At 40.1% G+C, this 27,776-nt stretch overlaps 3 protein-coding genes across 9 annotated transcripts in view; all 3 read left to right on the top strand.

Annotated features, from left to right (window-relative positions):
- SNRPB2 (small nuclear ribonucleoprotein polypeptide B2) overlaps positions 1 to 11,063 on the top strand; it is a 29,157-nt gene extending 18,094 nt beyond the window's left edge. For 2 of the 3 annotated variants that reach the window (XM_050745386.1, XM_050745384.1), the window contains 6 exons: positions 1,611 to 1,712; positions 2,109 to 2,281; positions 7,452 to 7,592; positions 8,696 to 8,746; positions 10,175 to 10,263; positions 10,694 to 11,063. In XM_050745386.1, the coding sequence (XP_050601343.1) occupies positions 1,649 to 1,712; positions 2,109 to 2,281; positions 7,452 to 7,592; positions 8,696 to 8,746; positions 10,175 to 10,263; positions 10,694 to 10,853 (678 nt within the window). In that variant the 5' untranslated portion in view covers positions 1,611 to 1,648 and the 3' untranslated portion in view covers positions 10,854 to 11,063. Of the gene's footprint in view, positions 1 to 79; positions 334 to 1,610; positions 1,713 to 2,108; positions 2,282 to 7,451; positions 7,593 to 8,695; positions 8,747 to 10,174; positions 10,264 to 10,693 lie in introns of those variants that run through there. The other variant, XM_050745385.1, reaches the window with a different exon arrangement.
- The window catches only part of DSTN (destrin, actin depolymerizing factor), a 1,228,633-nt gene that overhangs the window by 365,276 nt on the left and 835,581 nt on the right, over positions 1 to 27,776 (top strand). Inside the window, exon 1 of one of the 5 annotated variants that reach the window (XM_050745398.1) lies at positions 9,092 to 9,101. The exons of 3 other annotated variants lie outside the window; for them this stretch is intronic. The gene's annotated coding sequence lies outside the window, so the exon portion shown is untranslated. Of the gene's footprint in view, positions 1 to 9,091; positions 9,102 to 12,224; positions 12,235 to 27,776 lie in introns of those variants that run through there. One more of the 5 variants, XM_050745390.1, reaches the window with a different exon arrangement.
- OTOR (otoraplin) lies at positions 17,967 to 21,687 on the top strand. The gene is made up of 4 exons (XM_050745404.1): positions 17,967 to 18,631; positions 18,986 to 19,125; positions 19,987 to 20,094; positions 21,187 to 21,687. Exons 1-4 carry the CDS (start codon positions 18,517 to 18,519, stop codon positions 21,208 to 21,210), a joined length of 387 nt encoding a protein of 128 aa, XP_050601361.1. The 5' UTR covers positions 17,967 to 18,516; the 3' UTR covers positions 21,211 to 21,687.

Genomic DNA, 27,776 nt, shown 5'->3' on the forward strand with positions numbered 1-27,776 from the left:
GGTTCGTGCACCTTTTTACCTCGCTGTTTCGGTTTTCCTGGCTCCTCGACCCTTCTCTCCCCTGTTGCAGCTGGGAGCGGACGAAGCGCGAAGCTGGGGTGGGGACGCGTTTGGCCCGGATTTGGATCTCGGAGTACCCGAGTAGGCTGGGGGCGAGGAAGAGATGGGAGACTGACTCAGGGGCCGGGCATCGCGTGGCAGCTCCCTCGGACTTCGTTAGGGGGCCTCGGGCGAAGGTGCTTGTGTCTGGAGAGGCGGGAGGCTTGCGCTTACGAAGTAAAGGATAATGTCCGTCTGCTTGTGCGAGGCGCTGACAGTTCACTGCGCTTTCAGGTGTCTTCCAGCGGTTTCCTTTTGGTAGTGGCGGGTAATTCAGGGTGCCCCTGTAACAGTCCAGCCCACGATCAAACCTCGCATGAAACCCCGCAAGAGCCTCCCCTTTGTCCCCCTACCTTCAGTTTGACCTCTGCCTCAGTCACTTCCCTTTCGTCGTCTCCTTTGTGACCCTTGCCGCTTCTCCAGATTTCGATTTAGGGGGTCCCAAGGCTTGGAGAAGCGTTATGTTTTACGTGTTACCTGCACAAGTGCAGCCCCTGCTTGTAGGCTCTTCCCTTGTCAATCATCTAATGCTATTCACGTACAGTGGATGCTCCGTAAATATTTGTGACATAAAGGAATATGTGGGGCACACAAGGAAATCAAGCAACTTCACAGTTTGCAAGTAAAAACCACGTTAAAAAAATGCAATAGTGTGGTGGACGAGGAAGAGAAGTGTAGAGGAGAAAGCAAGGGCTGAATTTCCAGGCTTGATGCTTATTAGCTGTGTGACCTTAGGCACGTTCCTTAACTGGTAATAGCTGTTAATAATAGCTACTTTAAGTGCTTACCGTTGATGCAAAACTGTGCTAGAACTCATTTAGTCTTCTGAGTTCGGTTGGGTAGGTTCTGTTACCATTCTCATTTTACTGATGAGGACCTGACAGATTAAGGAACTTCCCTCAGGCAAACAGCTAATAAGAAGCATAAATAGGATTTGAATTCACATATGGTTGGTACTAGAATCTGAGTTTAACGGTCATGCCACACTGCTGTCATGGAGCTCCCTTCTTTCAAGTCGGTTAGAGGTAACCTTGGAGTCCAGACAGCTTGGTGATACTGTATACAAATTAAGTAATAGGTATGGAAGGACTTTGTAAGTGCACCCAAGAAGTAGTTGGCAAACTCCATTAATGTCTAACCTTATGATTTTCACTGGATGTACATTTGCTACTTGGTCATTTTTCTTCAAATCTACATTTTAAATTATTGAGGAGGTGGAAAGAAAATATCACTTGTCATAAGTGAAAAGTAAGTGTGAAAATAAATGTGTTGAATTAAATGATGTTACTAAAATCTGGCTAGGTATTGGTGCTCCAAGTTTTGAGCATGAGAAACTCTTCTCCTTTTGTATGAAAAGGAGGGCTAGTAGGTGCTGGAGGTACACTAAAGGCTTCAGCCAAACTGACATCATCTAACAATTGGGATTGAAAGAGAAGTGAAAGGTTAATAATTCGTGTGTTGTGTCCTTATGCCACAGTCCAGTATAATTTACTCCTTCCTTTTTATAACAGATTTTTTACTGTCTCCTTCTGAAGAATTTAACACAAACATGGATATCAGACCAAATCATACAATTTATATCAACAATATGAATGACAAAATTAAAAAGGAAGGTAAGTGCTTTTTAAAAATACTTGTTCACTACTAAAATGTGTTTATTTACTACTGTCTTAAAAATTGTATTGCCTCAAAACCTCTTACCTCATCGTCTTAGTGCCTGAAATAATGGTTTATCCCATTACCTATAGGGATTTGAAGACTTTTAAAAAACAAAAATAGGTAGGAATTGACAGTGTGTACAGTCTGTTTCTACTCATAGATATAATGGTTTCATCTGACTTATAAAATTACATATAGCCAATGGGAATAGTATATGTTTTTATAAACATTAAATATATATAACTATAAATAAGTGAATGGTGGGGAGGCAACTCAATGCAGTATCATTTTATGAAGACTTTTGTCATTATCTTATTACCAATGACTTGTTTCTTTTCTAATTTGGACAGAATTGAAGAGATCCCTGTATGCCCTGTTTTCTCAATTCGGTCATGTCGTGGACATTGTGGCTTTAAAGACCATGAAGATGAGGGGGCAGGCCTTTGTCATATTTAAGGAACTGGGCTCATCCACGAATGCTTTGAGACAGTTACAAGGATTTCCATTTTATGGTAAACCAATGGTAAGCCAATTCTATTATTTCACTTTAATCAAGAAATTAATGATATTGATGGTACAGTAGATTTGTAAATATGCTTGAAACTGTGGCTGTTGCTTTCTGCTTTTAATTACGTGTGTTTGGGTTTATGTGTTTTTATAGAAAAACAATAGCAGTAGAGTTTAATTTATGACGGTTAAGATGGCTGAAAACAAAATACATTGAGATGTAGAATATTTAAAAAAATAATGGCAGTCTAGGCAATAGTCTTATCTCAAAAAGTTAGAAATTAATAATAACCTGGAAGACTTGAAAAGAAACCTGTTTGTAAACTTGTAAAACATTACAAAAGTCAGAAGCTAAAGGGGAAATTCAGTCTGAAGTTTTAGAAAATGCTATAGTGAAATACTATATGTCAGAAGCTACACAGTCTAGATGAAACAGTGATCTAAAGAAAAATGATAGGTTCAAACTCATAGGTTTTAGGAATAACAATGGAAATGAAATTGTTTGGAGAGTTTTAAACTCAGGAATGACATAATGAGATTCACATCTAGCTGCTGGATGAAGGTCGCATTGTGGGAGGGACAGAAAGGAAGTGGGAAACTCAGGAGGCCCTTGATGTAAATCAGAGATGTAGAGGATTAGATAAGGGTGACCACAGAGTGTGAAGCAAGGGATTCTCTATGTCTGAGGGAATATACCGTACCTTGGGTGTGGATTCCAAACTGCTTTTTTTCTGCGATTAGAATGTGATGTGAAGGAGTGTTGGACAAAAAACCAAAGGCCAGGGTTTAGAGGAGCTGGGTCTTCATTCTGGTTGTACTGTTAACTGGCTCTGTGCATGGGTCAGTTTTACCACCTCTGAAGTGTAAACAAAGTGGTTCTTTGGTCTAATGCAGGCATCAGCAAAAACTGTAAAGAAGTACCTAATACTTTAGGCTTTGTAGGCCATATGTGGTTTCTGTTACCTATTCTTTTATGTGCTTATGTTTTTTAACAACCCTTTAACATTATCAAAAAAAGTTCATGCAGGCCATGGGCAGGGTTTGGCTCAGACTGTGGTACAGACCACTGATCTAATCCCTTCATTTTACAGATGAATAACCAGGCACAGAAAGTTTAATTGTTCATCTAGGTTAAAGTAATATAACCAGCGGCAGCATCAGGAGTTGACAACTAATCTAACAACTAGTATTGTGATTTTTTTTTTTCCTGTATTACAGGTCAGCAAACTTTCCATAAAGGACCAGATAGTAAATATGTTACGCTTTGCAAGCCAGATAATCTGTGTTGCAACTACCACTTAACTCTGCTTTTATAGCAGGAAGAGCAGTCACAGATAAGATCAGGCAGTGTTCGCTACAGACAGTAGTTTGAGGACCCCTGTTTGGTTGGTTGGTTGGTTGGTTTATTTATTTATTTATTTATTATTATTATTATTTTTTTGAGACGGAGTCTTGCTCTGCCGCCCAGGCTGGAGTGCAGTGGCGCGATCTCAGCTCACTGCAAGCTCCACCTTTCGGGTTCACGCCAATCTCCTACCTCAGCCTTCCAAGTAGCTGGGACTACAGACGCCTGCCACCATGCCTGGCTAATTTTTTGTATTTTTAGTAGAGATGGGGTTTCACCATGTTAGTCAGGATTGAGGACTGCTGTTTTATACCACGATGTTTAATTCAGGACTGAGCACCTTTTTTTCTGTTACTAGAGCAAGTTCTTCTCATCCTCTATCCAGCGCTTCTTTTCCCATCACTTCCCAGCTGACTAGACACCATTTTTGTGGAAAGGCTTATCCCAGGAAACTGTGGGATAGTATCTGTGTAATCTAATTTTTAGTAAATTGGTGTTGCCTGAAACCAGTGGGTCTCGCATGGTAGTATGAAGAAACACCATAATTGAGATCTCAGTTGGCAGCGGCACGGGGTCTGGGTTTTAGCTTACATCTAAAATTACCTTAACTTGAAAGTACAGTTTCTTCCCATAGAGGGTTTAGAGCTATTTTGCTAAGTGGAGATGACAAGTTTGCATGTGTCTGTTACTCAGATACAGGAAAGGAAATGGTTTGCTGTGTTGGGCACCAGCTTCACCTTGCCAACTAATTATTTTTTAAAATTAGTGGGAAAAGTGTATTAGATTGATTATTGTATTGAAGCATTTTGGGAGGTCCATTCTTTTCCTACGGAAAGGTAACAGATACTGCCAAATCTCCAGCATCTTAGAAGAGGGGAAATAGAGTTTTTTGGGCTGTCTTGTTTATGTCTTATTGTGGTTTTAGTTGCTCTTCTGTTTTAACTCCAACATACCAGATCAGAAATGAACAAAATTTGCTATGACTTGGAACTCAGAACAGAGTTACTCTCTCTGATTCAAGGACATTTAGTTAATGCCAAAAGTACCTTAGTAAAGTAGAACCGTCTTCCTAAGGGCTTCGTCATGAAAACTTTGGCATAAGTAAATCTTGCCCTTCTCTAAGTTGTGGTTAGACTTTTATCTCTAACAGGTATTTAGTCTAGACTAGGGTTTCTCAACCCTGTCACTTTGGACGTTTTGAAATGAATGATTCTTTGTTGCAGGGGTTGTCTTGTTCATTACAGGCTGTTTAACAGCATCCCTGGCCTCTACCCACAGGGTGCCAGTAGCATAACAACGAGTAATGTGTCCAGCTAGTGCCAGTTGTGCCCTGGCAGACAAAATCACCTCTGGTTGAGAACCACTGGTTTAAATGAACCAGCTAAGAGCTATTGTTGAGATCAGATATTTTCACAGGTGACTCGGTCATAAGGACAGACAAATCAGGTCACCCAAGATCTATTCAGGTCAGGCACAAGGTTGTAGATCCAAGGGAGTTGTGAGGGAACCCTTACGACGAAGTCAGAAGTTAGTCTAACCCTTCAAGCTGTCTCCTTTTGGTTAGATGATGATGGCAAGACTAGCAGAGTTGCATGCAGGGATAAGCACACTTAGAGCCACTGTGGTACAGCAGCCCAGACCAGCCAGAAAGAGCCTGGGATTCTGAGGTGTGGGTTTAGGCTTACTCCTTCCCCTCTTGTTTCCCCAGTGTAGTCATCTCTAGCTGAAGTAAAAGAAGAGGAAGAATTGATCTTGGTTTTGACAAATTCTCTGCTTTGTTAATCCACACTACTTTAAATTGTTTCTTGTTCTCTTCAGATCAAGATCAAATTCTTGTTATACAATAAAAGGCAATAAAATTTTGCATACCTATTTTATACAAAGTAATTTGTACAGATTACTACAGAGCAGTAATTTGTAGGATTATTGCATTTTGATCAGAGAGGCAGTAATTCTTTCAGCTCCGGGGAGGAAGAGTTTGCTTGAAATGGAGGTTGGAGATTACAGATAGTCATATCTACATAACAGTTTAACTCATGGCAGAAATATTCAGACAGTTCATTGGCGCTGAGTGTAGTTATGTGATAATGCTTTAGGCCAGGGCTACTCAAAGTGTGGTCCCCAAGCCAATAACATTACCACCTTTGTGCTTGTTAAAAGTGCAGAATCCCAGGTTCGCCCAGACCTACTACATCAGAGCTTTTACCTGCTTTCCAGGCATTTGGAATGCAAACTATAATTGATGAAATGCTATCCTGGACAAGTTTTTGAACCTTTCCCTGTTGTAACAGGTGCCTCTTGGTGCCAGCATGGAAGGAATATGCAAGTGGTCCAGTCACACTATCTGTGATTCCATTCTTTTGTTTTCTTTTAAAACATTTTAAAATTTGGTAAGTTGTTTCCGCTGTTAAAGTCATTTCACATAAAGGTGATAGATTCAAAGGAAAGTCATTCCCAGTCTTCTTCTGTACTTTAACTATTGGAAGTAACATTCCATATGACACATCCCACAGCTGATTGACACGTCGTTGCTTCTATTGAGAGTCACTGGTAACGGGAAGGCAACTCTCTAATGCATTTTTTGTTGTTGTTGTTTTTGTTCTTTGTGCATCTGTTTTTTTAAACATACGTGCTTATAGCAGCTTTATTCATAATCGCCAAAAACTAAAAACCAAATATCCTTCATTGGATGATGTAAAACAAATTGGTACATCAATACGATGAAATACTACTTGCCGTTAAATGCAACGGCATAGATGAATGTCAAAGGCATTATGCCAAGTGAAGGAAGGCAGCCTCTGGGTTACATGATGTATGATCCTATCTGTGTGACGTTCTGGAAAGGGCAGCAGGGACAGAGAACAGATGAGTGTTTGGAAGAGGAGGGATGGGGTAACAAAGGGGAAGCATGAGGGGATTTTTAGGTGATAGAACTGCCCTGTGTCCTGTTTGTGGTGGTAGATACATTAATCTATACAAGTGTTACAACTCAGAGCAGTACATCCAAAAAGTTACCAGGCAAAAAAGTTATATTTAAGGCCCCAAATTTATGATGTTTAGAATTCTGAAAAATGAAAAAAAAATTCAAATAAACTTATTAAAAATGGTTTAAAAGAAATTTTCCATCTAATTTTCTGCCAGAAAAGTTGTTCTGTGGGGGCTCTGCCACACTAGCCCTAGTGTTCTGTGGGCCTATTCTATCTGTAAAACAGCATTAGTCTAGAACAGTGATTTTCTTTCTTTTTCCCAAGCTCCCTCAAATCGCATCCCCAGGTGCTCCCTCTGTGATTGTGGGGTGCGGGTAGGTTTGGAGGGAAAAGGGCATTTGGCCTCCACTGGGCTCTGGAGCCACAGTTCTAATCAGGCTGAGCAGTTTTGCTTTTGTTTGTTTTATATGTTGTTTGTTGAAAACCTCTGGATTAGAATAGCTGGTCTTGAGCCGCATTCCCAGGCACCGAGGAGATTTGAACAGTTCTGGATTCCAAAGCCCGCTGGTGGAGCCCACTCATTTGTCCCTTTAACACTTCAATGCACTTTTCTCTGTTCTTCGATTACATGGAGAGAAGCCGTGGCACAGATATTTCAAAGTCCTATGTTTCTCACACGAAAATGTATGGGTTTTTTAATCTAATAAACACACTTGAATCTTACTTTGTCTAAATTATGAATTATATCCCACAGTTTATTTCCATTTGGCACTCAGTATATTTTGACAGATTTCCTTAAGGATGTGTTTAAAATTAGCTTGTAGTGTATTTGCGTAATGAAATTTGAAATATTAATGACTAGTGTAAACATCCTTCAGCATGAGAAGTAACCTGTTTTCAAATAATTAAAACAGCGAATACAGTATGCAAAAACAGATTCGGATATAATATCTAAAATGCGTGGAACTTTTGCTGACAAAGAAAAGAAGAAAGAAAAGAAAAAAGCCAAAGCTGTGGAACAGACTGCAACAACCACAAACAAAAAACCTGGCCAGGTAAGATAGACCAAAAAAGTTCCTGTTTGTCTTAGTGTTAAAAACTTGATAGATGCTTGTCTTACAGGTGAGGAATGATCTTAGGCTTGTCTGTATATGTGCATAAATGTGTGTTTAAAAGGTGGTTTTAAGAAGCTAGAATGGTTGACTTCTAAAATTCAGTGTTAAGAAACAAAATATAAACCTTAACATATGCAGATTTATATTAAGCAACTTTAAATTTGCATGGCATTTAATTCCATCATTCTCTAAAATATGTTAATACTTTTTGGTTTATTTCTCAAGTTTTGCTGCCTATAAATAATACCGTAGTTATTGTTTTTAATCATGAGTACTTCACTCAAAGTGTCTTTCTTTGAACAATTCAGTAATACAAAATATAATTTGAAATACCAGATAAAAGTGAAATTAACTGCTGGGCCTCATGGTGGCTCATGCCTATAATCCCAGCACTTTGGGAGGCTGAGGTGGGTGGATCACCTGAGGTCAGGAGTTCGAGACCAGCTTGGTCAACATGGTGAAACCCCATCTGTACTAAAAATACAAAAAATTAGCCGACTGTGGTGGTGGATGCCTGTAATCCCAGCTACTCAGGAGGCTGAAGCAGGAGAATCGCTTGAACCCGGGAGGCAGAGGTGGCAGTGAGGCAAGATTACGCTGTTGCACTCCAGCCTGGGCGACAAGAGCAAGACTCCATCTCAAAAAAAAAAAAAAAAAAAGTGAAATTTACCAAAAAGTAATTACTTCTGGATTGAAAGTGATTAAGTCAGTTTTACTAAATGACTTATGTCCAGCTGTTTTTAAAAGTAAGACTAGACCTTGGTTTTCTGTTATATTTCTTCATAATTTTAAAGCTAAGAGGTTAAATTTTATAATATACTATTTAAAGTTTAGGGCTAGCCTTAACAAAAATAACCAACAAATTAAGAACATGAATGTTTGAGTCAATGTTAAGATATAAATTCTTAAAGTAAAATTAGATGGAATAAGAAGGATATCTGTTGGAATTAATGTTATTTTTAATGCAGTATTTATAAATATAAATACCTGCTGCCTTTTTGGAGGGATTGGATATTTAAACTCTCCCTATTTCTTTTGCTTAGGGAACTCCAAATTCAGCTAATACCCAAGGAAATACAACACCAAATCCTCAGGTAATATTTTTTCCATGTCGTGCTTACCTTAAAATAAGATTGTAAAAATTACAACGGTAGTGTACAACAATTTGCATGTCTCCAAAAACAAAATGATTTCATCTGCAAGACATAGTGCGTTAAATTGTCCCCACTGTAATGTACAAACTCACTCCTGAAGAACATTTTAATTCCTTTTTAGAGGGAGAAAACAACACCTGACTTTATTTCTTGTTTTCCATAATGAATCAGTGACAGAATCAAAATGATAGACTTTAAACTCTGCGAGGGCTGGGAGCAAACATTTTTGTTTTCCCTGCAGTACCTAAAGCTTTCCACAGTTGCATGGGTGAGGGTTAACTGGAAGGGTCAGGGGCTCTCTTCCATTCCATTTGGTTGAAACGCTAGTGTTTTCTGGAGACTCATACACTCTTTGGGCATATAGTTTTATAGTTACCTTTGCACTTCCTGAACACAAATAAATTTCAGCCTTTTTTTTTTTTTTTTTTTTTAAAGCCTCCTTGTACAAATGTTTTGGAAACTCTGTATTAAATCTCCCCACGATGTACCTCAAAGAGAAAGCCTCAGTAATGTGCTGATGGTTTCATACTTTTGTTTTCAGATGCTAGAGTCTGGCAAGATCCTTAAATCCATAGAATTCTCTGTACCACTGAGGTTTTTCTCCTCTTGTTTTAAGTTACTTGGATTTTTCATCTCCTCAGCATTTATAGTCCAGTTCACAAATGCCAGCACTTAATCCTCTAAGCCTTGAGTTGTTCACTAATTGTTTTTTACACTTGCTCTTTTCTCTTTAATGAAAGTAGCCTGAAGACAGAGCTCTTTTCTTATATACAAGACCCTTTCTCTGGTTCCCCATAACCTCTGGGTGGGATATCAAATGAGTAATATCTAATAAACTAAGTGTTTGTTACTGCTTGTGTGTATGTAACTAGATGCTATGCATATCTCATTTACTTGCCAAAAATAAGTACATTAAAAGTCCCTAAGCAGTGGTTCTCAGTGGTAATCGTTCTAGTTCCTTTTTTTTTCTTTTTTTGGGTTTAATATGCTGGGAAGTAGTAATAGTAAAGAGGAATCAAGTATCTGATACTGAGTTTGGTGACCAGCTATGGAGGGGTGACATTGCTGGCCATCTGTAATTTTGTTAAGATCTTTGATTATGTTATCCAGGTGACAAAATTCTCCAATCACGACTCACCTCCAGATGTGTAAAATATAATTGTTTCATATACTGTTAAACACTTAAGAGATTTGCAATTTTCCAAACCTTTAATGTCTTGACTTGAATGTCTGCTTTGCTTAGTTACTGTAAGGTTTTGATTTATTTCTCCAGTGTCATTGTTTTTCAGCTTTATTGTTTGATATAGTAAGATTTCACGTGCCTAGCTTAAACTTACAAGCTAACTTTGCCTTTTTACTTTTTAATAGGTCCCTGATTACCCTCCAAACTATATTTTATTCCTTAATAACTTACCAGAAGAGACTAATGAGATGATGTTATCCATGCTGTTTAATCAGTAAGTTTTTTCATAAATAAGTCTGTTTTCTGAGAGCCTCCTCACAGGACAAGTAGCACTTCCATGGGTTGAATCCATTGATCACACAGCAGTAATTCCTTACAGGTTCATTGATTTGGTCTGGGATGAATCATGAATTGGAGCCAATATGCCGATTTAGCAAATAAAGAGCTAAATTTCCTCTAATGTTTGAATTCTTAACTCTGATTGATATAACAAAGCTTTGATATAATATAAAATAGAATTAGTTTATTCTTGCAGTTCCTCCATGGTGTTAATTATATTTTAGGCTCTTCCATCTACTCAGTATTCTTGGGTAAGGTATGGTTATTTTTCTTGGACTAGTATTAGGAAGTTGCTTAACAAATTTTAACACAAAGCCAACATTTATGTACTTGCTGTATACGTGAATTGTTTTCCTTCTTTATAGGTTCCCTGGCTTCAAGGAAGTGCGTCTGGTACCAGGGAGGCATGACATTGCTTTTGTTGAATTTGAAAATGATGGGCAGGCTGGAGCTGCCAGGGATGCTTTACAGGGATTTAAGATCACACCGTCCCATGCTATGAAGATCACCTATGCCAAGAAATAACATTTGGGACAGTCGTCTTTAAAGGACTTGGTGTTATTTATAGTGTTTGTTTTGATAACATTTGGCTGGGTCATTTTAATAGTTAGAGATTAGGGGGAGTAAAAGTGAAATTTTTGTGAAGGACTTAAATTATCCAGTGTTTCTTTAGCCTTGGTGAACTATGAAATACGAAGACCTTAATTTTGTACAATAAACTTTGTATTCTGTGTATATAATGCTTTCTTTATTGACTCATTGCCCTATCATCAAATGACTGTTCTGGTCTAGAACACACTTAAGGTTTATAAAATTGTGTAATAGGATGCTTTTCTAGTGTTATTTTGATGGAGCTAATGATACAACATCATTGAACCATTTTAATAAAAGTTAAGTAGAATTAGATCACAGAAGTTAGTAGGTGACTGTTGTATTAATGGTAACAATGATTGTTCTGGGTATTAGAAGAAAATGAGATCCAGGTGGGATCTAAATTTGATCTTTGTATCCTTTTAAGAAATGAATATATTATTTTGCTGGTAGTAGGGATTCCACAGGTTTTCTTCATTCAGTATTAAATAAAGGCTGTGCTTACTGTTTACTGAGAAAACGGAACGGGAATGCTGTCTTCAAACTGCATTTAATGCTCTTTCCTTCGTGAGGCAGGACTGTTTTGAAGTTAATGCCCAACCTCTTTAGTGAAAGACCTCCAGGGTAAAAATGTTACTATCTATAGTCTTTTTTTTTTTTTTCCCCTTAAGACAAATAGGCTGATTAATAAAGAGTTGCCAGTGCTAAGCTTGCTACTTCTTTGTAATTCTTAGACACCAATGTTCAAATATTTCCAAAGCCCATTTTCTTTAGCTTTTGATTTATATTTAAGCCTGTTGATTCAGTCCTCTGCTGAATAAACCATGAGTATCTCCAGAAGTGGACAATTTGTTTTTACAAGTATAGTACATATTGATAGTAACAACAACAAGAAAACAGTACTTTTTTTTTGGTGTTCCGGTGTTACTATTCCTTGAACAAAACTTTTATCACTTGGAATTTTTATTGTCTACTTATGGAAAGACCACTTTTAGACTTATGTAGACAGATTATCACATCACTCTTATGCATACATAAAGGGGAAAAATTTTTTCCTATAACTTTGCCACATTTAGTCTGACTCTCCTGAATAACTTTTTTAACCCAGTTGTCAAGCTCCTGTACTTTTGTAAAATATATTAATAGTGAATTACTAGAAAATGGGCCATGCTCTTGTATATTACAGTGATGTCAATTGCTGATAAATTTTCTATACTGTACTTTTCTAAGAACTGAATGTAATTCACAGACTGATCCCGTGCCCAGGCCTGGCCATGCTTTGAGTGGCTGTATTGGAGCAGAAAGGTCAGGGGGGCTCACCTGGGGTGAGAATGAGGGGGGTGAATAGTAAGAGGGGTCGTGTAGGTCTTCTTAAGGATTTGCTTATAATCCGAGTGACATGGGGAACAATTTTAGAGAATTTTTTAATGTGGTTTAGAATTTACATACAATAAAGTTCACCTATGTTAGTGTTCCCTTTGATGAGTTTGGGCTATTGTATATAGTCATGTAATAATCATAAGTACAGAGCATTCCATCACCCCCAAAAGTTCCCTTGTACCCCTTTGCAGTCAGTCTTTCCCCCTACTCCTGGCGCTAGTCAACTACTGATCTGCTTTCTGTCCCAACAGTTTTGCCCTGTCTGGAATGCTTTGGAAATGTATCTATTGTTGCCTATACCAGCAGTTCCACCAATGAATGGGCATTTGGGTTCTCCAATTTGAGGCTATTAAGAAAGTGGCTATGAACATTTACATACAAGTCTGGGCATATGTTCTGTTAGATTTCAAGCAGAAGAGTAATAAGTTAGTTTGATACAATTTCTGATTTATATAAAAGTTGCAGAAATAGTACACAGAACTCTCATAAACACTTCAAATTAATCACCAATGTTTCTAGGCTTCTGGGCTATTTGAGGTTGTGGTTACGTTGACCCCATTATTCCATGATACTTCAATGTGTGTCTTAAGTATAAAACCACCCTCCCACATAACCACAATATGACCATCAAAACCAGGAACTGTGGCTGGGCGCGATGGCTCATGCCTGTAATCACAGCAGTTTGGGAGGCTGAAGTGGGAGGGTCATGTAAGACCAGCTGGGGCAACAGTGAGACCTTGTCTCTACAAAAAGTAAATAAGCTCGATGTGGTTGCGTGTGCCTAAAGTCCCAACTACTGGGGAGGCTGAGGCAGGAGGATTGCTTGAGTCCAGGAGGTTGAGGTTACAATTATGTGTGATCATGCCACTGTACTCCAGTCTGGGCAACAGAGTGAAACCCTGTCTCAAACAAAACAGGAAATAATCCCATGTTATCATCCAATCCAAGTTTTGTTTGTATTCCAATAATGGCTCAATAATCCAATCCAGGATTGTGTTGCATGTAGTTGTCATGTTTCTTTAGCCTCCTGCTGATTCCTCAGCTTCTCATCTTTCATCATGTGAATTTTATATAGTCTGTCTACCTTTGGATATATCTACACAGTTATGTTAAAAACTATGAATGTATAAGAATGTCTCTGCAGTCTTAACAGCGTTGAGTTCATCCTGGCTTTCCCCCTTCCCCTGTGTGTAACTCACTTCTCCACCAGTCCCATTAACTTCAATATATTCTATTCACTTATTTTCCCAAATCTTTCCTATGCAATCAAACTCTATAAAGTAATCCTTCAATAAGGAGCAGGGGAAAGGAAAAAGGAGTTAGTGATGCTTTGAAGAAGATTTGATCAAACTAAGATCTTTTGACCTTCCCTATCTCACCCATCTTTGGGAATGTGAGTTTTGAGGAATGATTGAAGGGAGTAGATGTTATTTAATATAGTGGTTCTTAACTTTGGCTGCATATTAGAATCATCTGGTAGCCATTTTCAAATACCTATGCTCAATCTACACCCCAGATCAATTAGTCTCCAGGGATGAAGCCTAGTCATCAATATTTTTATAACCCAACCCACCAGGGTGATTCCATTGTCACCCAAGGTTAAGAACTAACAAAGCAGGTTTCTACTTTCATGAAGTAGGGTACAATAGATCATTGGCTCAAATGGTGTTTTTCAAAAGCAGTATATTGATAAATAGAGGATAATGTTAGATCTGGAAATGGTTGTGATGCAGGGCAGGCAGGCCTCAAGCTTGGGGCTTAGCCCAGGAGGGTTCTTGGCTTCACCCAGGAAAGAATTCAAGGGTGAGCTGGTGGTGTTAAACAACAGTCTTTGGGTAAATAGTACTGCCTCTTGCAGAGCAGGGCTAATTCATACACAGTGTGCCCAGAGTTGGCAAAGTATTGGCTCTTGGCAACTGCATTTACACCCAGTTAAACTCACTTTTAGTTACATGCAAATTAAGGGGAGGCTCAATACAAATTGAGGGGCAGATTATTTAGAACTTTCTAGGAAAGGGGTGGTAACTTCTGGGTCATTGCCATGGAAAGCGACAGTAACTTCCAGGTTGTTGCCATGGCATTTGTAACTGTCATGGCACTATGGGAGTGGGTTATGCTAATGAACGATGAAGACAGCTGAGGATTGCTTCCCTTGACATCTCCTTGTCCCTGCTGGTTTCTTCACTTTATACTGCCTGGACCAGATCCTATTCTGGTCAGCAGGGTTGTGACCAGAAAACAAGTTCTGCTGGTCTCCTACCTCAGTTGCAGGAGACTCAAAACTCCATTTTAAACTTTAAGCCTTATAGTATCTTCTGTTTGAGTATTTAACAGGCATTTGTTTTCCCTTGAAAATATATCCAGCCAAGACCTTATGAAGAATGTGAGCTAAAATTACGGTATTTTACTTGCCTGGGAACAGTACTTCTCAAATGTTAATGTGAATACAAGTGACTTGAGTATCTCGTTAAAATGTAGATTTAAGATTGTGTCTCGGGGTGAGGTCTGAGAAACTTCATTTCTATAAAGTGATGTCAGAGTTACTGCTCTGGGGACCATGTTTTGGTGGCATGTTGCAAGACCCCAGAATTTCTACCCTGGTGATTTATTAAATGACTCTTAGAGGTGTTATCAATCTCTTTTTAAAGCCAGGGACTTTGCCCAGGGGAAAAATACATACATACATACATATATATATACACACACACACACACACACACCCCTATGCATACAATTTCAGAGCAATTGTGCATTCATTCAGTGAATACCTATTTAATGCACACCAAGTATCTTTTCTGGGTGCTAATGACAGAGTGAGGAAGATAGCAAAGATCCCTGCCTTGTGGAGCTTTCATTATAGTGTTGGAAGACAAACCGCCACCAAGTAAATAAAGCAGGCATGTCAGCTATGATACGTGCCTTAGGACAGTGTACTGCAGCCACGTGATACAGGGATTGGGTGGAGGAAGGTTTGAAGTGGCTCTTTTAAATTGTTGTGTCTATGGAGGCATCTTGGCCAGGGACCTGAATGCTAGTATCTGGGGAAAAGCATCCTAGGCAGTAAGTTCAGAGTGCCTGAAGCAGAAATGAGTTTAGTGTTTTCAAAAGACAGAGAGAACTGGTATGGGAGGAACAGAGCGAGTAGAGGAGAGAGCAAGAGGTGAAATCCCAGAGGTAGAGGCGCCTGATCCTACAGGAGCTTGTAGGCCATGACAAGGAGGTTGCCTGCACTTCACCGAGTCCATGCTTAGATCCTAAAGGAACCATGGCCTCCATTTAAGAACTCCAGACAGAGAATCTAATTTAGGAACTGAAGGGGAAAAATGTCATTTAGGGATTAAATGTTTGGAGAATACATCTGAAAATCTAGAGGAACAAGTATGCAAACTGGGGCCAGAACCCTTACTGAACCCCCATTGGCCCCAGTGTCTTCGGCATAACTGCCAGACACAGCTACTTGCTGAATTATTGCAAGTTCAAATTCCTATTTGCCTGCAATTTTACCAAGAAGCCTCTAACTTCTGTCCTGTCTCTGCCACTGTAGAATGCCAGAACATCACAAGCTTTCGCAGGCTGCACTCAGAAGGCTTCGTTAAATCGTTACTTTATTTCTTCACCTTCAAATGTCCAATAATGGCTTCACATTAGCATTAGCCTGATTTTCTAAGTCGTGATAGTTTGAATGTCACATTTTGCTTTTTGTTTTTAATCATTTTATTTTGCTTTGGAGGGTCTCTATATGCTCCCCAATGGGGAGTTTTTGCAGTCCCCATTTCTTCAAGTGCCTCTTAAATGACAATTGTCTTTTAACTGTCCTATGCTGAGGGCTGGTTTGAGACTGGAACAGTCCATAAAACAGCTGCACAATCAGGATTAAGAAGATTTAATCAATGCTTTAGTTTTCCCAGAAATTTAGACCTTTAGCTTGACTATAGCGGAAAAATCGCAGAGGCATTCTGCTTTCAAAAATAATTTCGAATTCAATCTTTCCTTGATGTGAAACAGGAAATAAATGATTTATTCTAATTTGTCAATTCTAAGTTGACAGTGATGAACTGAAACAGCACCGAACCATGATCCCTCTGGTAACCTTTAGATAGGATGGTTCAAAAAGACCACTCCAGGACAGGCGCGGTGGCTCATGCCTATAATCCCAGCATTTTGGGAGGCTCAGGAGGGCGGGTCACTTGAGGTCAGGAGTTTGAGACCAGGCTGACCAACGTGGTGAAACCCTGCCTCTACTAAGAATACAAAAATTAGCTGGGCATGATGGTGCACACCTGCCATCCCAGCTATTCGGGAGGCTGAGGCAGGAGAATTGCTTGAACCCTGGAGGCGGAGGGTGCAGTGAGCTGAGATCATACCAGTGCACTCCAGCCTGGGAGACAGAGCAAGACTCTATCTCAAAAAAAAAAAAAGCAACAAAAAACAAAAAGACCACTCTGGCTTTTGCTGTGCCTGTTTCCTTGTCTATAATGGAGGTATTGAATAAAGCAAACTTTCCAATCAGGGCCAGCTATATAAAAGATCCTCCCTTGAAAGTCACACATGGCCGGGCGCGGTGGCTCAAGCCTGTAATCCCAGCACTTTGGGAGGCCGAGACGGGCAGATCACGAGGTCAGGAGATCGAGACCATCCTGGCTAACACGGTGAAACCCCGTCTCTACTAAAAAATACGAAAAACTAGCCGGGCGAGGTGGCGGGCGCCTGTAGTCCCAGCTGCTCGGGAGGCTGAGGCAGGAGAATGGTCTAAAACCGGGAGGCGGAGCTTGCAGTGAGCTGAGATCCGGCCACTGCACGCCAGCCTGGGCGACAGAGCAAGACTCTGTCTCAAAAAAAAAAAAAAAAAAAAAAAAAAAGAAAGTCACACACACACACACACACACAGCCACACATACCCACACCCATAGCCACACCAAAACTCTTCTACATACACACACAGACACACTCAAACAAAGCAATAAAACTCTATCACACACACACACATATACCCAAGACAAAAAAAAGTTTTTATTATATTTTGCTTTACCAATTTATCCCTTGGAAAATTGTTTTGCACCAAGTTATTTAGTAAGTTAAGTTCTTGTCCCTCATTTTATGAGGTTACGAGTTTGGGGTTGGGGGAGAAGCCACTGCTCTGAAGTCATATGATCAACCAAGGTGGAGAGGGCATCCTGACAGGGATCTCTATTCTAGAAGCAATGGATAACAACAGGGGAAGGGCCACATGATGGGAGAGATGCCAGCCTCAAACACCCTATAAAAAGCGGTAACTTACTGTCTCTCTCTTCTAATAGAAAGCAACCCTTGGGGCCAAAATCTTTTTAAAAATGTACTGCTATATCTTGAGTGCCCAGAGCAATACCTGGCACAGTAAGTGCTCAGTAAGTATTTGCTGAATAGATGGAGCTAGGTACTGGTCCACTTTGGTGCCTCTAGGAGTGCTCCTCTCGCCATAGGAAACATGCTCAGAAGTAGGAAGTTCGGGGTAACATAAACTTGTAACTTCATTCTCTTCTCTTTGACTTGTCACCCTTGAGCATTTGAGACTGAATTGCAAAAGTCTTAGAGAGAACAGGTAGGGGAAAGATTGGCCCATTTCTCCCAACCCACCTGTCTCTTTCCCCACTGGTAGGGTCTGAATGTGGCATCAACTAGTATGTTAGAATTCATCTTTGGCCTGGGACAGGCATGCCTTCTAAGAATCCTACCATGAAAGATTTATAAACATAAGAATCCTTAATTTATCTGTTATGTAAATCCAGATTTATTAACTGGATTTGTTTAAATCAAAATTATTTGTGCTATAGATCTCACATTGTCAACAGATCCTACAGCTGGTCTGTTTTTGCTCATAAGCTGAAAGAGAATTAGGAGTGAGTTAAAACGAAAAATGGTTTGAAATTCTCATAGTCCTCTCAGCAAAGCCCTGCTGATTGATACAATAAACCACTGCTAAAGCAACATTAACAATAGTGGACCATTTTGGATATTATCTGTGTGTAGAAAGACACAGAGTTTGACTCTGTTTAGAAAATCAGATGCTAAATAGCTCCTGAAACCGGGTAGCTTGTTATGAAAACAGAGGGGTGGTAGGCCCTTCTAATTGGCCAGAGTATTTACCCAGAGGTCTGGCTTTCACATAAAAGGCAGGAGGAACCACTGGAGTCAGTCCCCGCTTCCAGTAAGAGGTTAAGGTAAAGCAGAAAAAAGGAAGATGGCAAGAATATTGTTACTTTTCCTCCCGGGTCTTGTGGCTGTGTGTGCTGTGCATGGAATATTTATGGACCGTCTAGCTTCCAAGAAGCTCTGTGCAGATGATGAGTGTGTCTGTAAGGATTTTTTTATGCTTTTCATTATCTTTCTATTACATAATCTATTACATAATATATCCACTAATAGCATAAAATTGAATTGTACTTTGAAGTGAGTCTTCTCCAATGTGTATATTATCAACTTTGTTTCTTCTGGTCTGCATTTTGGTGTCTTACTATGGAGAATTCACTTGGCTGAGTTTTGTTGCAGCTTTAATATCTTGGCTGTCTTCTTTCTCTTGGATAGACACCAGCTGTAAACTGGAAATTATCAGTCACTCTGATTTCCTAGTTTTTCTAATACACACTGCCTTTTACTGTTATAAAATTCAGGAGCCTAAAATGTAATCATTTATTTATTTTTTCTTCCAGATACTATTTCTCTGGCTAGAGCTCAAGAAGATTATAATGCCCCGGACTGTAGATTCATTAATGTTAAAAAAGGGCAGCAGATCTATGTGTACTCAAAGCTGGTAAAAGAAAACGAAGCTGGAGAATTTTGGGCTGGCAGTGTAAGATGAGATCATTTAAAATGAACACCTTCAACCTATTTTAATGCTTAATACTAGTTGTTAAGAACCATGTAGCGATTATAGATGGAAATGCAAAAATTCAGGTATAGTTGCTATTATTGCACTTTAAAGAAAGAAAGATCAATTTCATAACAAAACCAAATGTAGGTTAATATGATATTTTGGCAAAAAAAAAGAGTCAAATACATGGGGGCTTGAACATCCCAAAGAATTTGAATCTTATCCGAAAACGTCTGAGATTTGCCAAGTAGAAGGCATGTGTGTTGGCAGTGAGTCTAAGTATCAATACTCTTTCAGGAAACGTTGCACCCTCATTAATTCCAAAGAATCAGCGTTTTTCAGTTAAAATATACAGGGGTGGTCTCTGGGGAGGGATGAAGCAGGGTTGATTTTCTGTCCTCATCTGCAACCCTAAAGGTGAATTCTAAATTAATGAAGGATTACATTTAAATCCTTTTAAGTCTGTTCATTTGAATTGTTGAAAACTGAGAAATTTGCATCATTTAAAATAAGTGTCTACAGTACTTTAAAAAATGTACTGTCTTTATATATTTATGAGTTCAAAAAAGATTTCAGGCAACTCACAAGACTGCATAAAATAAAGTCATGCTAAAGTAGTGAAATAAGGCTGGGCCACTAAAGAGTAGATGCACAACTCCTGCGGGTTAACTTAGTGCTCCAAGTAAACTTCGGATTTTCCGCAGAGCCCCCTGGACCCCAGGGTGAAAGAGAGGTATTGGCAGCTATGATTTTCACCGTCAGCAAAGAGGATGCCTGCGGGTTTCTCAGAAGACACTCAGCATCAGCTTTTTCCTGATTGCTATTCTTCTGGGCACTTAGGTTTATGGCGATGGCCAGGACGAGATGGGAGTCGTGGGTTATTTCCCCAGCAACTTGGTCAAGGAGCAGCGTGTGTACCAGGAAGCTACCAAGGAAGTTCCCACCACGGTAAGCATCTCAAAAGTGACTAGACAAGGACTCAGATCTTGGGGCAACATAGACTGGTGTCAAAAATGAATCATGCAACCTACAAGATGTATAGAACAAAGCCCCCAACTTTCAATGACGATTTTTCTGAGAGAGTGAGGTTTGGGGGACTATGTATAACTATTGTCAACATTGAAAGATGAGTAAACTTTCTGTATACCACCGCCTTTTGTCTTATTTCAGTTTACTATTTTTTTGTCTCATCTTTTTTCTTTATTTTTTCAGCTTCATTGGGTTATAATTGACAGATAAAAATTGCATACATTTAATGCATACATTATGTTTTGATATACCTTGTGAAATGATCATCACAATCAAGCTAGTTAACAGATACATCATCTCACAGTTACCTTTGTGTGTGTGTGTGTGTGTGTGTGTGTGTGAAAACATTAAGATCTACCCTTTTAGCAAATTTCAAGTATACAATACAGTACCTCTTTTGTTTTAGATGCGAGTTATCTTGCAAAGCAGTCTATGTAACAAAGAAACAAACCAAAGTCAGTACTAACTGACTCTTACTGACGGTTTTCACTAAAGATAGACTGAGAAAAAAATTATCACATGTTTTTGATCAAATCAAAATATTCTAAAACAATCTTTGAATGTCTTATTTTTGTGGTAAATAGATTCTATTTATGTATGAAATAAAATTATACTCTTCCTAATGCCCTGGGGTCCTGTAAACTCAGGACAGAAATAAAAGATGCTTTCTGAGCTACTTTGCAAGATGCTTGTTTTGAAGTGATTCTCCTGGAGCTAATTGCTGTGCTTCAAACACTGCCCATCCTACACAAATGGGACTCAGTTGTCGTCACTTCTTAGCGTTAAGCTGAAATCTGTCAGATAACCATAAATTAAAGGTTCATTTGAGGACCTTCATTGTAAGTAGTTTTTGACTTAAAGTGGTAATTATTTCATATTTTTGGGGGGTCAACCTTTACTTACTTGAAATTCAAATTTCTCTGATTAGATATGGTTTTAAATACAGAATCTACATCTGTTTTTTAGCCTAGCCTATTCAGTTCAATCTTTTTTGTTTTTGTTTTTTTCCAGGATATTGACTTCTTCTGCGAGTAATACATTGGTTAAAACTGCAAATAGAAAGAAAACAGCAAAAATAAAGAAAAGAGCAAAAGTGACCAAAAAATGCATGTCTGTAATTTCTCACTGACATTTTAAGGATCTGTTACCTTATAGAAGAGCAAGGGCTTAGGGGTTGGAGGTGGCAGATAAAAGAGGATTTTCAACTCAAAACTTGTTTCCTGCTGGCCTGGTCTTCCCACGAGCTAGAGCGGGGAAATGTTGAGCTCAAATGGGTAAATTGAGACCCGAAAATTATTTTTTCAACCTAGAGAATCTCCTCTTACAGGGGGATGCATATAAAAGATCATGTATGTGTAGTTATTTCTAAGTAGTGATTCTTCCCAGCTCTTTGATTTCCCGTATATAAAATAGGTGGGTCATAGGTGGGTCATGTTCCCTTTAGACATGACATTTTCTACTCATTTGTCTTTCTGGCCAATTGGATTATTAATAAAGGGGCTGTTTTATCAAGGAGTATTCTAGTATTTTTGTTACCTTTAATATTTGATGCCTTTTGGAGGTAAAGCTGTTTGGGGGGAAGAAGAGTTTTTGGACCCATAGATGTTTGGATGATGTCTCTAATTTGTCATTTAGAAAAATCTCAAAAGTCATTTCAGTTTAGTAACTTGCCTTCTAAATGATCAATTTACTTCTCCCCCAATTTTAAAGAAGTATGTGTATATTTAACAGGGGAAGGTAGTTTATCGAAATATTTTTAATGGAATAGTTTTCCCTTAATATGTATCCTTGCTGGATATTATTCAAGCTTCAAGTCATCAAAAGACCCAACAAAACAAACAAACACAAAAGGTCTGTAGGTTATTTTCTCTACTTCTATTCCAACTTTGAATTTCCTCTTCCTGTGCAAATTCCTCTAGTCAAGTGTGATATATCAAGAAATCTGAGGAGGATGCAGGTTTTGTGGTCCTGATGGGCCCACAAGTTTTTCTATATTTAACTGGAAATATGCTTTGATTTTGTGTTATTAATATAATTCTTTTGATGTAGTCATGATTTTTTTCTTTGTTTGCATATAATTAAAATGCCTGTACTTAATGTCAAAATTTCTGAGTTTTTTCTTAAACATTTTTCACCTTAGAGAATAAAAGTGTGGGGGACTTGGGAATGAAGCTTGGTTTTCAGTTCTCTGTGATCTGGACATCCCCTAAGCGTGAAGAAGAGAGCAGAAGAGGGCGTTTAGGGTTAGCCACAGACTTGGCCCAGGGTCATCTTTTAGCTCTGTCAACTGTGATTTTGGGTGAATATCTTTTTACCAAATTCTTATGTAGGTCAGTCAAATAAAGTGGTACCAAATACAAAACACAATAAAACAAAATACCAATGTTTATTTGTTTCTATTTTACTTTATTCCAAAGAGGTTTCAAGTAGCATCTAGGGCTCTCGATAGAATTTTAGAGTAAGAGGTATTTATCCTATTTCTGCTTCTATTTGCCTCTCGCTTCCTGGCCTTTCCATTCCGGAAACACCAAGAACCCCTGAGATGCCCAGCACCCCCATTGCTCCCACCGGGCCTTAGCTACGCAGCTTCACTCCCCATGCATGGGGCTTCCAGGGCAGAACTCCCTGCTTAACTCAGTCAGCTCCAACCCATGAAAACTGAGCTCTTCCAGGAGTTGGAAGGCCATTGACTGATTTATATCTCCTGGGGCCTATCTGCATTAAATGAAAGCAAGCACTTGCAGGACTTTAAACACACATCTGTCCTCTAAAAATGCAAATGGCCAACCGTGGACCAGCAGCAGCAGCAGCAGCAGCTGGGCCTCACCTGGGAGCTGGTTAGGAGGCAGAGTCTCTGCCCACTGCATGCCTTCTGTGTCAAAATATGCATTTTTAACAATAACTCAGGGGATTCCTATGCACATTAAAGATTGAGAAACACTGATTTTAGTTCCCTCTACTCATCTTACAGAAAAAGAAATAAACAAAAGGCTAGAGTACATAGGAGATAGAGCAACTCTCTCCAAGTTAAACAACAGGATTGAACATTATTATCAGTACTTTCCCAACCCTACCACAGCACTGTCTTGATTCTCCACTGATGTCTACCCAGAGGAAAGGAGGCAGAGTGGTACCAGGGTGAGAGTTTGTGGGCAATGAGGCCTTTTGGGACCCCTTTCCAGTTGATGAATCGTTTCTCTCCCCTTCCCACTAAGAGAAAGGGCACCTTAGCACCTCTAAAAGGTTGTCAACTGTTAACATAAGAATTTTAGTCTAACGATCCTTGAGGGAACCCTAACTTGTAGGCTTCTTGATACCCCAAGCTAAACGATGTATATCTATATATCTCTCTATGTATCTATATTAAATACATATATATTTTAGGCAGCCCAAGTCTTTGCTCTAGTTTATTAATCATGTACCAGGTAGTTGGGCCTGGCTGCTTGAGTACCTGTGACCCAGCTCCATTCTGGTGAGTCCCCGGCTACCCAGACACATTCTGTTTTAGCCAAGATTAAACAGAACAAGGGCGCTGCTACTGTTTGTCTTTTAGTCTGAATATAGTTAAGTTTGTTTAGGAAGGGCTTTAAGTTTTACTATGCAGCTTGTACTGCCTCCTTGTGAGAGAAAAAGAAGATGTTTAATCCTCCATCTCTGACCTCACAGAGTACGGGAAGTAAGACTCCTACCTACGGAAGAATAAAGAACCAATGCAGGGCAGTGGATGTGGGGAGGGAAGGCAGGTAGGTTTCATGAGTCAGCTTAGGGCAAGTGGTAGACTTTGCCTAGAGCAGAGCCCTTGCAAGGTATTACCAGGGCAGGATGAGGCAAGTAAAGAAACTGATCAGAGGTGAGAGGAGTCAGGGCATGGCACATGATAGTTGGCAACAAAATGAAATCATGTTGAAAGGAAGTGCGTTGGGTGGCACTCGTTGCTCCGAAAAGTTAGGTGATGATAAAAGATCCCAGGGCACCTTGGAGCTTTGAAATAACTGGGCTGCCATTTTCTAGCTGTGCATACTTAGATAAGGTTCTGACTGTAACTGCAGGACCAGCCCAAACCAGACCTAACTCTGTCGATAACAAAATGTTGAGTTGCCTTTTAAGTATAACAGAGCCCAAACTTGCAAGTCCTATTGCCCAGGCATGCACAATACAAAAAGCTTTGACCCCTAATGATACCCCAAACCAACAAATCCTCCCTTTGGAACCGAGAAGACCAGGACAGGACTGGAACCTGAATGCAAGAACACTTTTGGAAGTGAGGGGTCTGTTGGCCCTAAAGATCTGGGGCTAAAATCCTCCTTAACATACCTTTCTGTAAATGGTCAAATTTAAAGCCCTCCGATCAGACCCTGCCAAGCCAACATTCCCAAATCCTTTCTCTTGCCCACGGTGATGGTTAATATTGAGTGTCAACTCGATCGGATTGAAGAGTGCAAAGTATTGTTCCTGGGTGTGTCTGTGAGGGTGTTGCCAAAGAAGATGAACACTTGAGTCAGTGGACTGGGAGAGGCAGACTCACCTTCAATAGGGGTGGGCACCATCTAATCAGCTGCCAGTGTGGCTAGGATAAAAACAGGCAGAGGAACATGGAAGGACTAGACTGGCTGAATCTTCCGGCTTTCAGCTTTCTCCTGTGCCAGATGCTTCCTGCCCTCGAATGTTGGGCTCCAAGATTTTCAGCTTTTGAACTCTTGGACTTACACCAATGGTTTGCCAGGGGCTCTCGGGCCTTTGGCCACAGACTGAAGACTGCACTGTTGGCTTCTCTACTTTTAAGGTTTTGGGACTTAAACTGGCTTTCTCGCTTCTCAGCTTGTAGATGGCCTATTGTGGGACTTTGCTTTGTGATCACGTGTGCCAATTCTCCTAGTAAACTTCCCTTCATATACACATATACCCTATTAGTTCTGTCGTTTTAGAGAACCCTGACTAATATACCCACTGGCCCCTAGAATCTCATGTTCTTCTCACATTGCAAAATATGATAATCCCTTCTCAATAGTCTCCCCAAATTTTAACTCATCCCAATATTAACTCAAAGTCCAAAGCCTAAACTCTCGTCTGAGACTCAGGCCACATACCTCCCATCTATGAGCCTGTAACATAAAACAAATTATTTACTCCCAAGATACAATGGTGGTACAGCCATTTGGTAAAAATTTCCATTCTAAGAGGGAGAAATAGGCCAAAAGAAGAGGGCAGCAGACCTTACATGACTTTAAAACTCAGTAGGGCAGACATTAAACCTTAAAGCTCCAAAATAATCCTTGACTCCACGTCCTGTATCCAAGGCACACTGGTGCCAGGGGTGGGCTCTCAGGGCCTTGGCAGCACCACCCCTGTGGTTTTGCAGGTGAGCCCCCATGGATGCTTTCATGGATGAAGTTGAGTGCCTGTGGTTTTTCAGGCTCAGGGTGCAAGCTGCTGTTGGCTGTATCACTCTGGGGTCTGGAGGGTGGTGGCTTTATTCCCACAGCTCCACTAGGCAGTGCTCCAGTGAGGACTCTGTGTGGGAGCTCCAACCCCATATTTCCCGTTAGCACTGCCCTAGTAGAGTTTCTCTGTGGGGCTCTGGTACTCCTGCAGCAGGCTTCTACCTGACCACCCAGGCTTTCTAGTAAATCCTTTAAAATCCAGGTAGAAGCTGCCAAGCTTCCTTCACTCTTTTGCTCTGTGAACCTGTAAGCTTAACACCACATAGAAGCCACCATGGCTTACAGCTTTTGCCTTCTGGAGCAACAGCCCAAGCTGTGTCTGGAGCCTTCTGAGCTGCAGCTGGAACTGGAGTTGCCAAGGTGCAGGCAGTAGCATCCTGAGGTGGCACAGGGCAGCAGTGCCCTGGGCCTGGCCTCTGAAACCATTCTTTTTTCCTCCTAGGCCTCTGGGCCTGTGATGGGAAGGGCTGCCTCAAAGGTTCCTGAAATGCCTTCAAGTCTTTTTGCCCATTGTCTTGACTATTAGCATTTGACTCCATTTTAGTCATGCAATTCACTCTAGCAAGTGTTGCTTCCCAGCCTGCTTGGATTCCTTTCCTGAAAATGCTTGTTCCTTCTTTAAGACATGGCCAGGCTGCAAATTTTTCCAAATTTCTATGTTCTACTTTCCTTTTAATTATAAGTTCCAATTTTAAGTAATTATTTTGCTTCCATCCCTGATTGTAGGTTGGTAGTTATGGCAGCCATACCATATTTTGAATGCTTTGCTGCTTAGAAATGTCTTCTGCCAGGTATACCCTAGGTCATCATTTTTAAGTTTAGTCTTCCACAAATCCCTAGGACATGGAGACAATGCAGCCAACCTCTTTGCTGGGATGTAACAGAGATGACCTTTGCTCCAGTTCCCACTAAGTTCCTAATTTCCATCTAAGACCTTGTCAGTTTGGCCTTCTCCGTCCATATTTCTATCTGCATTTTGGTCACAACTATTTAAACAGTAGCTAAGAAGTTCTAAACTTTCTCTCATCTTCCTGTCTTTATCTGAGCCCTCCAAACTCTACCAACCTCTGCCTGTTACCCAGTTCCAAAGCCACTTCCACATTTTCAGGTGTCTTTATAGCAATGCCAGACTCCTTGGTACCAATTTTCTGTGTTAGTCCATTTTGCATTGCTATAAAGAAATATCTGGGACTGGATAATGTATAAAGACAAGAGGTTTATTTGGCTCCTGGCTCTGCAGACTGTATAGGAAGCAGAGCATTGGCATCTGCTTGGCTTCTGGTGAGGCCTCAAGAAGCTGGTACTCAGGTGGAAAGTGAAGGAGGGCAAGCATGTCATACAGCCAGAGAGGGAGCAAGAGAGGGGAGGAGGTGCCAGGCTTTCTAAAACAACCAGCTCTCACACAAACGAATAGAGCCAGAACTCACTCATTACCTTGGGGAGGGCACCAAACCATTCGTGAATAATCCACCCCCATGACCCAAACACCTCCCACCAGGCCCCACCTCCAACATTGTGGATTACATTTAAATATGAGATTTGGAGGGGGCAAACATCCAAACCATAACACCATCTTAGCAAGAATCACCATCTTAGCAAGGATCACCATCTTAGCAAGGATCACCATCCTAGCAAGGATCACCATCTTAGCAAGGATCACCATCTTAGCAAGGATGGTGATATGGTTTGGATGTTTGTCTTCTCCATAGCTCATGTAACAACACTTCTGGGGGAACCAATCTCAAAAAGAGAGTTTCTCACTACAGTGTAAGCACCTTGAGTTTCCATAGCTTGATGACACTTGCTATGAGGATAGAAGTGTATTCTGTCCCTCTGTTTTCTTGATGCTAGAAGTCCAAGTCTCTGGTTAGAAATTTTGAACTTCACTCTGAAAAGAGTCTTGTGCAAGATCCAAAGCAAAATGAAGAGAGAATGCCTCCATAGACCACAACAGGTGCCCATCTGGAGACTGAGCTACTGTGGCTTTTACTCCTTTGTATTAGTCTGTTCTCACGCTGTTAATAAAGGCATACCTGAGGCTGGGTAATATATAAAGAAAAGAAGTTTAATTGACTCACAGTTTCACATGACTGGGAAGGCCTCAGGAAATCTACAATCATGATGGAAGGGGAAGCGAACACATCCTTTTTCACATGGCAG

Source organism: Macaca thibetana, chromosome 10 (assembly GCF_024542745.1).
Source record: "Macaca thibetana thibetana isolate TM-01 chromosome 10, ASM2454274v1, whole genome shotgun sequence".
Taxonomy (NCBI): domain Eukaryota; kingdom Metazoa; phylum Chordata; class Mammalia; order Primates; family Cercopithecidae; genus Macaca; species Macaca thibetana.